At 52.1% G+C, this 17,345-nt stretch overlaps 2 protein-coding genes across 4 annotated transcripts in view; one reads left to right on the plus strand and one right to left on the minus strand.

Annotated features, from left to right (window-relative positions):
- FOXP3 (forkhead box P3) overlaps positions 1 to 14,333 on the minus strand; it is a 20,125-nt gene extending 5,792 nt beyond the window's left edge. Inside the window, exons 1-9 of one of the 3 annotated variants that reach the window (XM_072743600.1) lie at positions 13,984 to 14,333; positions 10,501 to 10,678; positions 10,346 to 10,424; positions 8,628 to 10,199; positions 1,677 to 1,905; positions 1,049 to 1,153; positions 812 to 950; positions 321 to 408; positions 147 to 251 (exon numbers count right to left, since the gene is read on the minus strand). In XM_072743600.1, coding sequence (XP_072599701.1) covers positions 147 to 251; positions 321 to 408; positions 812 to 950; positions 1,049 to 1,153; positions 1,677 to 1,883 — 644 coding nt within the window. In that variant the 5' untranslated portion in view covers positions 1,884 to 1,905; positions 8,628 to 10,199; positions 10,346 to 10,424; positions 10,501 to 10,678; positions 13,984 to 14,333. The remainder of the gene's footprint in view (positions 1 to 146; positions 252 to 320; positions 409 to 811; positions 951 to 1,048; positions 1,154 to 1,676; positions 1,906 to 8,627; positions 10,200 to 10,345; positions 10,425 to 10,500; positions 10,679 to 13,983) is intronic. The other 2 variants (XM_072743599.1, XM_025982410.2) reach the window with 2 other exon arrangements.
- The window catches only part of PPP1R3F (protein phosphatase 1 regulatory subunit 3F), a 16,321-nt gene continuing 12,536 nt past the window's right edge, over positions 13,561 to 17,345 (plus strand). The window contains exon 1 of the mRNA XM_025982360.2: positions 13,561 to 14,651. Coding sequence (XP_025838145.1) covers positions 13,645 to 14,651 — 1,007 coding nt within the window. The 5' untranslated portion in view covers positions 13,561 to 13,644. The remainder of the gene's footprint in view (positions 14,652 to 17,345) is intronic.

Consider the following 17,345-nt stretch of genomic DNA (forward strand, 5'->3'; position numbering starts at 1 on the left):
AGCTGCAATTTGAATCTATAGTCTTAGCCTTTGCCTTTCATCTTGTCACTACCTACTGAAATGAGGCCCGAGCTAAGACCTGTACCACATGCCACCTCCCACAGACTGGGGACCCTTCTGGACTGGAACAGGCCTGGGTCACTCACTTGAGGAAATCCTCTGGCTCCTCGAAGACCTTCTCACATCCAGGCCACTTGCAGACACCATTTGCCAGCAGCGAGTAGGAGCCCTGGGGCACGGTCGGAAGGGTGCTGGGGGGACACAGGGTGTCAGGGGGGAGAGTGGCAGGGCAAGGGCCCTTCCCAGCCTGGTCCACTCACCTGTCTTTCCTGGGTGTGCTGGGGCTTGGGAAGGTGCAGAGCAGTGCTGGCTCCCTGGACACCCACTCCAGGCTGGCTACGTTGATCCCTGCGGGTGGGGACAGGATACCTTGGGGGACTGTGGGCTGGGCCCTCCAGCTTAGCCCACAAAGAATCTCGTTTTGAACTTTCCACCCTCCTGAGCCTTGCAGGCCCTGACTCCCGGGAGGGTTGGGGGGGTGCTCCCTAATGTCCAAGGCTTCTGGTGGAGCAGCTCAAAGACTGCCATTTGCAAATGCTGACATTTTGACTGCAAAGACCTGTGGTTCTGTGATTTTTGCTATTCTGCATCTTTAAGGTTCTGAGCCTGACATTTTCAGGAGGTTGGAGTTTCCTAGATGAGAAGACCTGATGCCTCCGACCTCCTGAAGGCTGCCATTTGGCAGCCTACGCTGCTCACATTCAAGCACCCAGGGGCTCGGTTTCTGTAGAGCTGTGGGGTGGAGTGTTACCAGGTGGCAGGCCTGGCCGGGCCTTGAGGGAGAAGACGCTGGTGGCAGCAGTGGGTGGTGGCAGGCTGATCATAGCTGGGCTGTCCAGTGGGCGCACCTGCAGCACCGGGGTCCGAGTGTGGGTACCCACCGTGGAGAGCTGGGGGAACATGGGGGCTGTGGTTCAGCCTACCCCAGCCTACCCCTGCCCAGTTCTCCCACCTGCTCCCCTCTGCCCTGCCCATTGCCGGTTAGTACCTGGTGCATGAAGTGTGGCCTGTCCTGGAGGAGCGCCTGCAAGTGGGGCGAGGGGCTCAGCCGTGCCCCAGAAGGTGCCACCATGACCAGGGGCACTGTGGGCAGCTGGGGGGAGAGGAGAAGGCATACAGGTGAGGTGCCGTCCTTTTCTTCACTGCTCTACACATCTCACTCATATACTCCTTACCCCAGCCCCACGCGGTGCGCACTGACCATCCCCATTTCACCTATGTAGAAACTGAAGCTCAAGGAATGACTTCTTCCAGATCAAATGGCTAATAAGTGGCAGAACTGGCCTCAACTCTGTCACCTCACCGCCTCGGGCTCCAGCCCTCTCCCCTATCACATGGGGATGGGGACACATGGCCATGCCCGTGGGACCATGATAGGATCTCCTCTCCTGAGACAGGGATTGGGAGGTCGGGGAGAGACTCGGATCTCTGAGACCTGCTAACCAGGGACTTTCTTGGCTCTGCGACATCTGCATAAGTCACAGACTTGCCTGGGACCCAGAAAACCACTTCCTGTGCCCCAGCTGGGCCCCCCGCCCAGTGCCACAGTAAAGGTTGGCACCTGTAGGCCCAGGTACCCACCCCCTGCCTGCCCCATCCTGGGCCCGGGGCCTCACCTGCAGCTGCGATGGTGGCATGGGGTTCAAAGAGGAGGAGGCATGGGCCCCGCCTCGGAGGTCCCGGCCCTGGAAGGTCACCCCTGGGCCCTTGGCCCCAAGCAGGTCTGAAGCCTTGGGTGCAGCCCTCCAGCTGGGCAAGGCTCCTGGGGATGGGCCAGGTGCCAAGGAAGGGGCTGAGGGCTTGGCTGGCCTGGGGTTGGGCATCGGGTCCTTGTCCGAGGGCAGGCTGTGGGGACATAGGAGGAAGGAGTTACACATGTCCCCAGCAGGTGCATGAACTACTCAACCACCTGAACCATGTGGACCCCCAACTCTGGTCAGAGCAGGCAGCGGTTGGGGCCTGTTCCCAAGGGCTCCACAGCTGGATCCCAGCTCTGATCATGTGTCCATGTGGCACACAGCCATGCATACAGTGGTGTCAGGAACACAGGTATGCATGTGTCTCCACACATGTCCCATGTGCAGATGTGCCCGGGGTCAGCACTCAGCCTGCCTGTGCATGTGGGCAGAGCCCTGCTGGTGATGTGTCCTCCTCCACAGGGGAGGTAGGGGATTGGAGTAGTTTGTGGGGCCTCAGAGCAGGGGCAGGTCTTGGCTTTTCTCCCCCAACTGCTTGAGGGTTGTCTTCAAACCACAGCTCCCTGGTCCTCCCTGCAGTTTGCACAGGCCACACAATATTTGCTGATCCTGCTGGGACTGGTCTCTGACTTTCCTGGTGGCACAGTTTTATCCCAGTGACCTGGCATATACAAGAGCAGAGGGGGGCCATGGACTCAAGATCTCTCTGGACGCTGTGAGAGGGACAGGCTTTAGGAAGGTAAGAGCAGGGATACTGGCGAGGAGGCTCCTGTGACAGTCCAGTCACCAAGTGACAATGGTGGCACAGACAGGATGGTGGCAGTGGAGATAGTGAGAAGTCGATGGATTCTGAGTGTGTTTCGGAGGTGGAGTCAGAAGACTTTGCTGGCACCTTGGATGTGGTGGGGGGTGGTGAGAGGAGGAGGGTCAAGGTGACCTCCAGCCAGGTATTTGCCTGAGCAGCTAGATGGACAGAGTGGATGCCACCTGAGATGGGGGGAACAAGGTTGGGGGTGACGATCCAGGTGTGGATGGACATGAAGAGTCTGGCATTAGACATGAAAGTGGGAATACTGAGTGGGCAGGAGTCTGAGTACAGGAGTCTGGAGCTCAGGCAGGGATAGGGTCTGATCATCTCTGGGCTCCTGCCTTGCATGAAGCTGAAATGGCAGGTGGCCACAGGGGAGAGAGATAGGCTCTCTTGAGCCAGGGCTTGTGGGAGCATCTTGACTCAGCCCCCACCAGAGTTTACCCCAAGTCTGCTTTCCAAGCCTGCACTCATATTCTATGCCTCGCCTGGAATGTCTGCTCTTCCTCCGTATCCCCTATCTGAGCCCTATCCAGAAAGTCCTCTGTAATGGCTCCAGGCTCCTTTGCTGAGCCCTAGAACCTTCCACTCCATGACAGGCAGGGCTTCAGTTTCTCAGAATCCCAGTCTAAGAGGAAGCCAGAGCTGGAAGAGGCTGCCAATTGCCTGGAAGAGGCAATTGTCCAATTGCCATTTTACTGAAGGGAATACCCAGGTGCAGCATTCCACAATCCTATGGGCAACTTGAGAGCTCCGTATCTTACTCTAGAAAGTGTGTGTGTGTGTGTGTGTGTGTGTGTGTGTGTGTGTGTGAGAGAGAGAGAGAGAGAGAGAGAGAGAGAGAGAGGGAGGGAGGGAGGGAGGGAGGGAGAGAGAGAGAGAGAGAGAGAGACTCCCCACCCCACTTCACCCCGCAGCACTGGGTTGGGCACGTAGCTGCTGATAGCAGCCCAGGCTGCCAACAAGCAGGGTTTAGGGGAGCAGCTGCTCCTTCCTTTCTTTGCTGTCAGCTCACAGGGATTGTCAGAGCTCTGGTGCAGAGGGAGGTGCAGGTGAGAATCCAGGTATTAAACTTTTGGTCTCTCATGGGGGTTAGAACATTACTACATGAGAATCAAGAGCCTGGATCTATGGAGGCTCATAACTCAGCGACCGTAAGGAGGTGAGCAAATGAATGAAGGCAGAGATCAGGGTGATGCTTCTAGAAAGCCAAGGCATGCCAAAGACTGCCAGCAATTCACCAGTAGCTAGGAGAGAGGCACAGACAGATTCTCCCTCACAGCCTTAGGAGGAACCAACCTTGCCGACACCTTGATCTTGGACTTCTGGCCTCCAGAACTGTAAGACAATAAATTTCTGCTATTTAAGCCCCTCCCAGTTTGTGGTACTTTGTTACAGAAGTCAGAGTAAACTAATACTAATTTTGGTCAGTGAGTGGATGGTTTCCACCACTCTGGCCTGGCTCACATGGCTGGCCTGTGGTCACTTCTGAAGCTGCCTGGACACTTGTCTGTGGCTCATAAGAAATCTCTTTCTCAGACACGTCTAAGATGTCCAGACTCAGAGAAGCACAGATACATTCTCAGAAAGGGGACACAGATATGGTCTGTCTGATGGTAGGGAACCTGGAGGGCCGGGCTGGGCAGCCAGCTTCCTGCACTGTCTGTTGGGGCGTCCCTTTCTGACTATTTCTCAGAAGCTGCATGGAGGATGTTTCTGGGACGCAGAGCATGTTTTCATATCGGGGTCTGCATCTGGGCCCTGTTGTCACGTCTCCAGATTTTCCGCCATTGACGTCATGGCGGCCGGATGCGCTGGGCTTCATTGGCCCCAAGGAGGAAGAGAAGGAGGCAGATACCCTACCCCACGGGTTTCGTTCCGAGAACTGGCTGGCCCATCCTGCAGCCGTCTTGGCCCCGGTGGGGGTGATGTGGGTGCCTGCGGATGTGGTGAGTGACGTCCATCTGGCCACCATGACAAGCCCTGGGCCCTGTAGACTTGGGCCATGGAGAGGCCTAAGGTTTGATGCTTGGGGAGTACCATGCAGATCCGACAGATACTGGGACCCTGGGGGAGGGGTTTTCAAGGGGGGGTCTTCTTAGGTTCAAAGGATCCCAGAATCTCAAACCCACTCTGTGGGGTCCATGGGTCCAACTGCAAAGTATGTGAAAGCTAATGTCAATGGTGTCCAAACTCCCTGGAACTCCCTGAAGGACAGGAAGCTCCCTACCTCATAGGGCCTTTGAGGCTTAGAATTGTAGCAAGCCTCCTCTTAGCCTCCCTACTAAGTTCTGTGATGGCAAGAGGGGTCAGAATCATCTCCTCTACTCCCCCTAGCCTGGGGTTAGGCTCTGCCACTAACTAGCTATAACTCTCCTCAGGCTCATATGTAAAGTGGGACAATAATAGTACCCCTCTTCCAAAGTTAATGCACATGAAACGTTAACAAAATGTCAGTGATGGTCAGTGAACACTTACAGGGCCTCAGTCTCCCTGCCCTGTCAACACTGGGGACATGGTTGAGCTCTATCCACAGCCAGACCCAGAGCCAGACTGACTGACTTATATACTTCCAGTATCACTACCCTCTGGCCACAAGTCTTCCTGACCCAGGGGACCCTGGGACCCCACCCTGACTAGTTCTTGTGAGGATGGGCCTCCACACTGGCCCATGTGGCCATGGAGCCTCCTGCCTGTTTAAGCATCCAAGTTGTGAGGGAAGAAGGGGGAATGCAGCAGCTGGAGGGCAGCTCAGGTATGCCCCTCCTCTCATGGGTGCTGAGAAGTAAATTGAGGCCCACAGTGGGGGAGAGAGACAAAACCAGGGTCCTGACAAGAGCCCCATGGTCTGAGCTTGGGGCTTAACTCTGCTACTCCATCTCTGGGAGGCCTTGAGAGAGCCCCCCCACCCATTTCCAGGCCTCAGTTTGCTCCTCTATACACTGGGTAGAGAGAGGCGTGGAGTAGGTGAGGGCCAGGGCCCTTCCACTTCGTGTCTGGGTGACTTGTTACATGTCTACAGGGTGTCAAGTCGACAATTTCCCCTCCATCCAGGGGACTGGCTGAAACACAGGGATACATGGAGACAAAGAAACAGGAATAGGGAGAGACAGACAGATAGGCATAGGGGAACACAAAGACCCAGAGAACAAGAGATACAGAGAGATGGGAGAGACATGAGGTGGGACAGAGATACACAGAGAGTGAGAGATGCTGGAAGAGAGGGAAGGAGAGAGAGAGAGAGAGAGAAGAGGAACTCCCAGGAGCAGAAAGTCCTAGAAGTACACACAAGGAGGGAAACAGAGAATGAGAGAAACCAAAAGAATAAGATAGAGAAGGAGAGAGTGAGGGAGGGAGGGAGAGAAAGGGAGAGAGGGGGTAGGAATAGATAGACATGGATGTCCCAAATAGGAACAGTTGTTAATCTCTGGCTGGAGGAACTGAGGCTGCAACAGATAACAAAAAAAAAAAAAAACTGAAGGGCAAGATGCTGGGGGGCCTGTGGTCAGCGAATCTACTGTATGGCAAAGCAACAATCAGCAAAGTGGTATGGCTCAGACACTGAGGAACAGAACAAAACAGAAAACTTGATCACAGACCAGTGTCTAGAGGGAATCAAGTTTGTGATGAGTGTGGCATTTCAAACTGGGAGATGGTAGAGGATATACTGTTTGACAAATGCTTCTGGAAACGTTAAGGGAAAAAGACAAAGTTATCGAATGAATAATCAGTCCATTTTTCCCACCAATTCCTTTCTGCCCAGTCTGAAAAGTCATCATCATCATGTACACCAAAATACATTCCAAATCTATGAAAGAGATAAATAAGAATATCTAATGTTGCTCTTGGGTTTCTTATGTGCCAGGCCCTGTACTAAACACTTAACATGGGTAATACATTTAATCCTCACAACAACTCTTTGAGGCAGGTGCTGCTATAATCATCATGGTATCTATAAGGAAATGAAGGTACAGACAAGTTAAATGCCTGCCTAAAAATCACACAGATGGCTTGAGGTGAGGCTGGGTTTGTCCCAGACAGTCTGGCTCCAGTACCCACACTCTTAACCTCCACAGCAAATGGAAAAAATGAAGCCATAAAAGAGACTAGAAGCCAACACAGGTGAACATTTATCTCATTTTCAAGTGGGAAAGGACTTTCTAAGCATAAAACCAGAGATAGTAACCACAGAAGAAAAGAGTAACCCATTTGACTATATAAAAACATCATAGCATCACAAAACTCCATAAACAAATAGAAAAAGTGAGTGATGAATTGGGGAAAAATATTTGCTATACATGTATGGCCATTGGAAGGTTAATATCCTTTCTAAATAAAAAGCTATGACAAATCAATAAGAAAAAAATGATGAACACCCTATTAGGACTAAGGATATGAACAGACAACTTAAAAAAAGTAGATGATTGGGATCCCTGGGTGGTGCAGTGGTTTGGCGCCTGCCTTTGGCCCAGGGCGCGGTCCTGGAGACCCGGGATCGAATCCCACATCGGGCTCCCGGTGCATGGAGCCTGCTTCTCCCTCTGCCTGTGTCTCTGCCTCTCTCTCTCTCTGTGTGTGACTATCGTAAATAAATAAAGAAAAAATTTTTAAAAAAAGTAGATGATTAATAGATAGTATAGGTAATCAAAGAATGCAAATGTCAACAATGTGGTAATATTTTTTCTTACCTGTTATGCTGAGAAAGGATTTAAAAATGAAAATACCCACCGAGGGTTAGCTTGAGTACAAGAAGCACAAAACAGGACAACCTTTTGAAAGAACAGTTTGCAGAGAGGGTCAGAAACCTTAAAAATGCACATCCCCCTTGTCCCAGCAACTCCATTTTCAGGAATCCAAGGAACTATCAGGAATGATTATGGGGAAAACCTAGAAATAACCCAAATGTCTGGGAATTGGCACTGGGTCAAACCAATTATGGTTCATACCAATGTGAGGACAGTCTTGACAGCCACAAAAGATCATATGTTGAAATAATTTTTAGTGACCTACAAAAACACTCCTGCTAATTAAATAAAACAGGAATAAAAACAATAGAGAGAGTGGTTCCAATTTGGTTAAAAAAATACTAACAGCTAACAGTGAGCACTTGCTAAGACTACAGAGATGAACTGGCTCCAGCCCTAAACAGCCTGCTTGGTTCTTGGACACGGACTCTGGACACACACATACACACAGGCACACACGCATGCATGCACACACACACGGTCCTGGGGTAGGACCACTTAGCTAAACCACGATTGACAATGGCATTAAGTGCCCCCCAGGAGGTTCTCTCATGCCATGCAAGCCCAGGTTCAATTAAGCGCTCAGCCTGACCTAACAGCTCACAATCCTCCTTCGATAGGGGCAAAGAGAAGTGATGCTCACTCTTGTAAAAATGGAAATGTCCTTATCGAAGTTACTCAGTACACTATCATTAGGCACCAACTGTACAAAGCTCTGTGCTGGATGTTGGGCAGGAAGGGGGGTGGAAGAAGGCTAGACAAGAGAGCAGGAGAAATGGTGGGAGTGAAACGGAGGAAAGAAGATAGATGGGGTGTGGTGAAGATGGAGGAGACAGAGACAGGAAAGCTGGGCAGACCCCGAGAAAGAGCGGTGGAGAGTCTGAGTGTTAGGGAAACAGACAAGGGCAGGCAGAGCAACATGGAAAGAGGGAGATGGGGCGAGCTATGAAAAGACAAGAGGTGAAGAGAAGGGAGGGGTGTAGTTGAAATTTCCAGTTACACCTGGATAGTGTTCAAGTCATTCAAAGCTCTGAAATTCATAAAGACTGGCAGTTGGCCTATTAAAATAAAATCCTGCCCATCTCCACATCGATCAATTTCTTTATCTTTGCCTCTGCCCATGCATTGATTAAGCACTTTACCGATCAGTCTGCTGGGATTTATTATTACTCTTATTATTGTAAAAAATATCTTACCTGACTGGAGCCACAGTTGCTGTGCATGTCTTGATGGTACCAGAGGGCTCCTGACCACCCCCCAGTGCCTGCCTCACTTCCACTGGACCCGCATTTGATGGGGAAGAGCAAGGGCACTCACCTTGGTGAAGTGGACTGGCAGAAAAGGATCAGCCCGGCTTGTGGGAAACTGTCACATATCAAAAACAACTTTGCTTTTATACCGAGAAGAAAAACCACGGTGTGGAAGCCACAGACCTCTCTCTTCTAATAATCCAATTTTTTTTTCGATGAGTGTGTGTGCTGATAATCACGGGGTGGGGGGGGGGTTCTCATAGTTTTTTCTCTCTCTTGCTCTCTCTCTCTCTCTCACTTGCTCGCTCTGTTTCTCCTCTTCTTGATTATGAGACTTAAACGGAAATTTTGAAATTTTGGGTTTTTTCTTTGCCCTTTACGAGTCATCTGAAAATATGATTTCTTCCCCTTGCCACAGAGGTGAGAGGTATCAATGAGATAACAGGGCTCATGAGAAACCACAGTTTTTTACACAAAAGTGTGTAGAGTTAGAAAAAAAAAAAAAACAAGGGAAAAAAAACCTCAAATAAATCACGGAGGCGTCCCAAACAGGCAGAGATACCACTGTGAGTATGGGTCAGGAGACACCAGGGAAAGAAACTGAATAGGCTGAGTTTCCAGAGGCCTGCTCCATACCTCAGTTCTCCCTTAGGAAGAATTGATATGGTCGTCACTGCTCTTACTGCCCAAGGAGCTCTGCAACCCATCTCCCCACAGAGGGGGCATGGAAGTCATTTCATGGAGAAAAATGCAGGGAGTCCCTTTCTATCTGCCACAACTCACAGAATCGAACAGTCAGAGAATCACTGGCTCCCAGAATCCACTTAGCATCACTGAGTGAGGAAAGGGAGCAAAGTCTCATCACATAGTAGGGCTTGAGAGCTCTAACCTGGAGGGTACCCTACAGGGAAGGACCTGAGGAGGCCCCCAGTGTTAATGCATCTGTCCTCATGAAGCCCAGAAGCCCCTTGGGACACTGGCCCTCTCTTTGTCAAGGACACCATGACCCGATGCTTCTAGGCCCCCAGCCTTTGCGATTTTCTACTTTGAAAAACTCCCAGTTTCTCAGGTTTCAGGATTCCAAATATCGGCCACCATCCCCATAGCTGACATTTATCTCCAATTTTCCATATGCCAGACACAGTGCTGAATGATTCTCCCCAATGATCACATTCAGTCCTCACCATGGCTTTCTGCAGTCCATCTTGTCATTGTGGCCATTACACATATAGGGAAAACAAAAGTGTGAAGTAGTCGAGCAATGTGTCCACGGTGACAGAGCTGGCAAGTGGGGGCTCTGACTTCTTTGGTGCCAGCCTTAAAAACCCCCAGTGTCCTTGGGCCTAACAGTCTTGGATCTTAAAATTCTGGGATGCCATGACAGGGAAGTTCTGAGATTTGGAGATTCCTCTGGGGGCTTGAAGCTTGTGAGGTTTTACGGTAGTCCAAGAAGTGGCAGCTGCATTTCCTTACTTCACCAGGAACCCTCCTTTAACCAGTGGTCAACAGGGGAGACCAGACTCCAGGGGCTTCTCCTGATCGGTCATGGCTGTGACTCCTAGACCCCGGCTCCTCAGTGCCCTGCAGGGTTCTGTTATCCAATGTTTACTCCAAGCCCTCTGCAAGATTGGCTTCAGGCCTAGGGAAGAGAGATTGGAAACCAATTTTTATTCACATGGTACAAATCTAGTGGCCAAGACCCACCCCTTAACCCCTTCACCTTCCCCCACCCACCTCTGAAACCCTGAAAGAAAGGAGAGCCTTCTTTCCTTAACTCAGACTCACCTTTCTGGAAAAGCCCAGAGGGGGCCTGATACCTTGGCTTGTGAAGATAAGAAAAAAAAAGTGAGCAGAAAAAAAAGACCTAAAAAAAAAAAAAAAAATCAGCCAACAACAATTAAAAAAAAAAAAAAAAAAAAAACAAACCCAACCCTCCTTACCATTAGTTCAAAACCAAACTTTCACTGGTTGAGGTTTCTGAGTTGGTGGGACACGTCTTGAGACCCAAAGATGGCCTGTGTGCGCTGGGCAGCCCGGGGAGGCACCAAAGTGGGATAAGGTCCTCAGGTTGGAGGCTTGCAGGTATCTTGTGTACAGCAGGGGCTTAACAGGTGTGGCCTGTGGTTGGGAGCAAGATGGTGTGAGGAGCTTGTTCGTTAAGGAGTCTTGGGGAACTGCCTTTAGGGATAGGCTAATGACCCCTTGTTCCTCATGGACTTGGGTCTGAACATTCCTTATACTTCCTTTTTTTTTTTTTTCTTATACTTCCTGTATAACCATAAACTAGGCTAGTTCCGGAGGCTGAGGCCTCATTCCTTGCCTCAGGATCTGTCTCCTCTTATGACAGGGGGCTGGTTTTCTTTTATAGGGTCAGAGGTGTGGGCTTCATCCTCCTCATACCCTCCCTATAGACCATCCCTCCCTTACTGTCATTCACTCCATGAGAGGAGTGGCCAGAGAAGTAGGGGGATAACTGAGTGAGGGTGGTGGCCCAGGATCCCAGGAGGCCACCTGAGTGGGGCTTGAGGTAAGGGAGGGGTGATGCTGCTGCTGCTGAGACCCTTTACAGAGTGAGGGCTGGCAGGTCAGGTGGGCAGAGAGGGGCAGAGGTCACCACCTCCTTTCTGTATGGGACTATATCCTCTTGTGTGGAAGGTTTCTGGGGGAGAGTACACAGGATTACACGGACAGGTTCGTGAAAGTCCCCAGAGCAGGGGCAGGGGGTGGGAAGGGTTTGACAGACTCGAAGGAGGTGAGGGATGGATCCATGGGGATCATGGATCACCCAAGTGATTCCAGAGGGAACAGCCAGCTTAAAGGCCAGCTTAAAGGCCTTGAGCGGGAGTGTGATTTGCTCCAGGTAGTCAGTGTGGTTAGAAGGGTGGGAGCGAGAGGAAGAGGGGTAGGAGGTGAGGTCAGAGAAGAGACTTGGGGGTTAGACCCTGCAGGACCTTGTAGTCCATGTAGGACTTTGGCTTTTACTCTGAGTGAGGAGGAGGCCACAGGAGGGTTGTGCATAGGGGAGAGACATAAACTGCCTTAGGATTCAATAGGCTCCCTCTGACTGCTGAGTATAGAACAGGTTGTTGGAGTGAAGGTGGAAGAAAGGGAACTTGAGACAAATAGGCTACTGCAGTGGTCCAGTGACTGATGATGTGCTGGCAGTGGAGGGGGTGAGGAGAGGCTGGATTCATGAAGTATTTTGAATGGGGAGCTGACAATTTGCTCAAGGATGAGAGTCTTGGGGCCAGACCAGGACACAGATAATGCCCCTAAGTACAAGTAAGACACCTCCCCGCCCCCGCCCCGGAAATTCTATCTTGGTTAATCCCCTTTTCTTCTGTGATTTTCCCCCTGTTGCTTGCAACTGAAAATAATCCTTCCTGACCCATGACCACCTCCCCCTGGACACAGACCTGAGGAGGGGTAGGCTACTGGGGGGACCTACCCTCTCCTTGGGATGTTGTGCTTCAGAACCTTGCATACAGTAGGTGAGCAGAAAACACTCCCAGGATGGAGGGGGAACGTATGAATGGCCATGTTCAGTGGACAAAAGCTACGTATCAGTTCCCGCCCAAGGCAGGACCTCAAAGGAAAGTGAAAGGATGAAGAAGCAGGAGCAGTGCTCCTGGCAGAGGAAACATCAGGAGCAGAGATGGGGGACAGAAAGAGGGAAGTGCGGCCACTTTGGGTGTGGAGTGCCAGCGGGGCAAAAAAGACAGGACTTTAGTTCATGGTTGGTAATGCCAACATGTCCAACCAACTCCTGGCTCATACAGTCAGGCTCAGTGTTTCGCTGAGCTGAAGTTAGAAAAAGCTAATTTTCCAAAAAAGGTTAATTTCTCATTGGGCCATTCATTCAACAATGGTGCCACGTCCTGGAGAATGCTGAGGGTGATCATCAAGGGCATTATTGGCTAGTGGCATTGCTCAAGGAAAGGTTCTGAAGTGGGCAGGGAAGACCCAGTAATTGCGACGGGAGAATCCCTTTTGCTTTCTTAGATCTCACACTAAGGGTGCAGTCTAAGTCTTCAGGGACTCTGGGCATTCACAGCCCTGGGGCAATGAGAAGTCGCGGAAGGCTAAGGAGATGATAAATCCATTCTCTTCCCAATGGCCGTGCGCATTCTATGGCTCTGCGGCCCAACCCCCCTACAGCCCAGACTGCCTCCTCTGGCCTCCTTATTGGCTGTTCATCCCCCTCCTTCACACAACCTCCAACACCTCGGTTGGCTCTGTTCTTTTCCGTTCCGCCTCCGTGTCCTTCCGTCCCGCTAGAGTTTCTAGCCTTGGCATTGGTTCATTTCGTTTTAGCACTGCCCTTTGAGGTCTCAACCGCCTTCATTCTGGCTCCCTCATTGGCCATCCGTCATCTCTCTTCCCGGCTCCTGGTACCATCCACTCCCTTTGGCCCTGTCCCTCCAGTCCCGCCTCCGAGGCCGCTCTTACGTCACCTCTTTCTAGCCTTCGTATTAGCTAGTTTAGCCCTAGCACCGCCTCTTGAAGGCACAGTGCAAGATCACAAGACTCCCCACTGGCCCACTGTGGCAATTATCTTATCGTCATCTCCTCTACGCCACCGTTGCGTGGTTCCCCATTGGCCATTCACGGTCTCTATCATCGCGTCCCAGCGCCTACGCAACCAAGGGATCTCCTGCTTTTTGGGCCTCTCCGCTCCTCGCTGCTCCCATCACCTGTAGACATTCCATTTTCGCCGCCACACACATGCCGCTCCCGCTCACACTCCCCCACTGGATGCCCCACCTTTGCTCTTTTCAACCCGGACCCCGCACCACCCCCATTTAGGCCTCCCTATTGATTCCCCCATCATCCCGCCTCCTGCTCCGCCCACTCTCGGGCATCCCCATTGGCTGCGTGCTGCTCCTGCACTCGCTTCACTGCTACGTCATCCGTGCACAGCTCCCCATTGGCTTTCTGCTCTACCTGTCTTAGTCTCACCGCCTACATCCCCCTAGAGCTGTACCCCCCCGCACTGGCCTTCCCATTGGCTGCCCACCCCTTCAGGCCCTGCCCCCGCCGGTCCCGCCACCGGTGCCGTCGGTGCCGCCGCCGCCGCCGCCGCTATGGCGCGCCCGGCCCCTGTGGAGCCCCCGCTGCGGCATCCCGCGCCCCCCTCGCCCGCTGCGGGCGAGCCCCGCACCTCTGTTGAGGCGGCGGTGGCACCGCGGAGAGTGCTGTTCGCCGACGAGGCCTTGGGGCTGCCGCTGGCGCAGCTGCGCCGCTACCGGCCGTGGGGCGGGCCCGGGGCGGGCAAGATGGCGGCGGCGGCCGGGCAAGATGGCGACGGCGGCGGGGCTGATGAGGACGACGATGGCGAGGATGGGGATGAAGGGGAGGAGGAAGAGGAGGCTTGTCCTGCGCCCTCGCCGCTGTGCCCCGTCCCCGCTGGCGGGGGGTTTTACCTGGTGCCCACATTTTCGCTGCCGCCCGCGCCGGGCCGTCTGGAGCGCTTGGGGCGCGTCATGGTGGAGCTGGAGGCGCTGCTGCCGCCTCCCGGAGCGGTCCCTGGGGGTGCCGGGGTGTGGGTGCCTTGGGGGCGCCCGCCGGTACTGCGCGGGTTGGTACGCGTGCTGAACCGCTCCTTCGAGAAGGCGGTGCACGTGCGGGCCTCACACGACGGCTGGGCTTCCTTCTGCGACCACCCAGCGCGCTACGTCCCGCGCAGCCCGCCGGGGGCAGGAGCGGGAGGACCAGGAGCAGGAGATCCCATCCTGGATCCCGGCCTGGGCCTGGGCTTGGGCCCTGGCCAGGCGTCCGCCTCCTCGCCCGACGACGGCGGCCGCACCGACCGCTTTGCCTTCCAGCTGCCCTTTGCTGAGGGCGCGGGCGATGGGGCGCGCCTGGACTTCGTGGTGCGCTATGAGACCCCCGAGGGCACTTTCTGGGCCAACAATCAAGGGCGCAACTACACAGTCCTGCTCCGGATCGCACCCGCTCCCACACCCACTGATGCTGAAGGGCTGCCCCAGCAGCAGCAGCTGCAGCAGCTGGAGCCACAGCCCGAGTGCCAGGGTCCGGTGGAGGCTGAGGCCAGGCAGCTGAAGAGCTGCATGAAGCCGGTGAGGCGCAGGTAATGTCTGCCAGCGCCACCTCCGCCAGCGCAGGTCTGTGTCTAGGATGGAGGACAAGCATCCCAACCCAGGAACCCCTCAGGCCTTCTCTCCAGGACAGGGAGGAGGACTCATTCAATCAGTTAGTCAAAGAGTAAGGCAAACATGTGCTAGGCTCTGTTTTAATTACTGGGGTTTCATTCATTCATTAATTGAATTCCACTGTAAAACTGAACAAGACAGACATCTTCCCTGCCCTCAAGGATACGTATAGGCTCCTATGGGAGACAGTTTGAAAAAATTAAGCAGATAAGATACATAGGGATAAGATTAGTTGCTGGGAGGAAAGTGAAATAGGCTAAGGGGATAGTTTGGAGGGAATAGCTAGCTGCTTTAGAGTGTTGAGGAAAGGCCTTTAAGGAGGTGAGTCTTGGAAGATTGCAAGTGGAGTCATGCAAATGGGGGAGGAGTTTGTAGGAAAGGGAACAGGAAGGACTTTTCTGATGAGGTGCCATTTAAACTGAGTCCTGAATGATAAAGGAGGAATGGTTACGTACAGAAATGGGATCAAAGGTGTTCTAGGCAGAAGGAACTGAGTACAAAGGTACTGAAGTGAGAATGAGGTTGGTGTGAATGATGAGCAGTGTGCCGGAGTGGACAGCACTTCAGTGACCTAGTAGGGTGGACCAAGGGCCTTGCCAGTGGGGAAGAGGAAATCTGATTCCCATTTGACAAGAGTAGTAAACCAGAGTTCAAGAGGGAGAAACTGGTTGAGGAAGTGATGGCGCCTGGCTTTTCCAATTCCACCATGGCTGACCTTGAAGCCTGTGCATCTCTTTACTGTTAATGCTCTAATCTAGCGCGAGGCCTCCTGCAGAACTGAGGGGTTGAGTCTATGCTCTCACTGGGAAGCAGTTGCTCTGGCAGAGGCAGAACCAGATGATCCTGGACTGGAAGTTCTTGTCCTTTGTTTTTGCCTGTGATCATTCAGAGCCTGGGGGAAGGGACCAGTTAACCCCAGGAAGCCTGATAGGAGACTAGCTTTTCTCAGTCAAGCTAGGAGTTCTTTTAAGGTAGCAGCTTCAAAGGCCTGATTCTTTTGGAGTGTCAGAGTCTAACCTGGGATAAGTAGAGTCTCTGTGCACGTGTGAGAAATGTACACATTTCCCTGCTTCCAGGGGGATTGGAAATGGGAATGGGAAAATGTGTTCTAGACCTTGTATGTGCTTGATCAGAAGCCTTTGGGTGCAGCAAGATGTTTGTGGACCTGGCAGGGTCATGGGCTGTGAGTGAGTGGTTCAGAAAGGTCTAGCTTGGGGCTGGTGGGCAGGTGTGCCTGGGTATGTGAGCAAGCAGGCAAGTACCGACTCACCGACCTGTGAACCCCACAGTAACCTGAGAGTCTAAAGGGGGCAGGCAGCATGCCTTTCCTTACAGTGTTAAGAGAGTGGGTTCTGACATCAGAGTGCCTCGGTTCAAATTGCAGCCCTGCTGTCTACTGGCTTTGTGACCATGGCTAACTTATTTGACCACACTGTTCCTCAATACCCTTATCTGTAAAACGGCTAATTACGCCACCTACTTCAGAGGAGACGAGTAAAAGCACTCAGAACCAAATCTGGCTCATAGCAGTGCCAGAAAATATTAGCTTGTGTTTATGTTTATATTTATATTTAGGGAATCACACATATAGTTCCTTGAATACTCCTGAACTCTGCTCTGCCCATCACCTGCTGTGTGGCCTTGCCTCAGTTTCTTTACCTATAAGCCTCAGTCTTCTCATCGGACAGTTGCTTTGGTTGGGTTGAATGCAGCAAACATGGGCAAGGCACTTAAGGATGGTGGTCGGCTCTGAGAAATAGTGGCCAGCATTTACTGAGCTCTGCTGAGTGCTTCAAGTCTGTTCTCTCCTGAGTCCTGCTGTGCATGTTCTGTGGTATAAGTGCTCTGATTATGCGCATTTAATAAAGGGGCAGACAGGTAGCTCAGGGAGGTGAGCCAGCTTACTCAAGACCCCTCAGCTAGTGAGTGACAGGACCAGGGAGAAAGTGCTAGGGACTTTTTTTTTTTTTTTTTTTTTTTACTTCTGGAAGGTCTGTCAGGTAATTCTGCATTTCATTCTTGGTGTTCCCAGCAGGTCATGCTTTCCTTTTAACTTCTTTCTCTCTCTCTTTCTCTCTTCAGTCTCTCCCCTCTTCACTTTTTTTGAGGTATACCTATACAAAGTGTACTGATCTTAAGGGTAGGGCTCAGTGGATTTTTACCTATGCATGCTCTTGTGTAGCCATCACCCAGATCAAGGTTTCAAGTGCCCAGAATCCCCTTCATTTCTGTCACTTTTCCCAAGTTGTCTTCCCAGGTGGCTGTCATGGGAGCCCTGTCTGTAAGATGCGACAGTTTGGGTAACAGTTTGGTCATTTTGAAGTGTAAAGGGAAGAGAACAGAGTAATCAAAAGCTCGCAGGGCCAAGGTGGGTGGAGAGGGTGTTTTTCTTTTAAAATACATGAGTGGTTTTAAGGAGAAATTGAAGCAGCCCGTTCAGACAATTGTTTTGGTATCTGGCCCCAGGTCTGTGGTTCCTAACATGACTTGTGATATTATTTTAAGTGGGCAGATGGCTTTTTGATAGCTTCTTTATCTTTTGATCTCAGCTCTTGCAAAGGGGAGGTTGGTGCTCATTGCAAGATCAGCGGTAAGATTTTCTTTGTAGGTCG

Source organism: Vulpes vulpes, chromosome X (assembly GCF_048418805.1).
Source record: "Vulpes vulpes isolate BD-2025 chromosome X, VulVul3, whole genome shotgun sequence".
Taxonomy (NCBI): Eukaryota; Metazoa; Chordata; class Mammalia; order Carnivora; family Canidae; genus Vulpes; species Vulpes vulpes.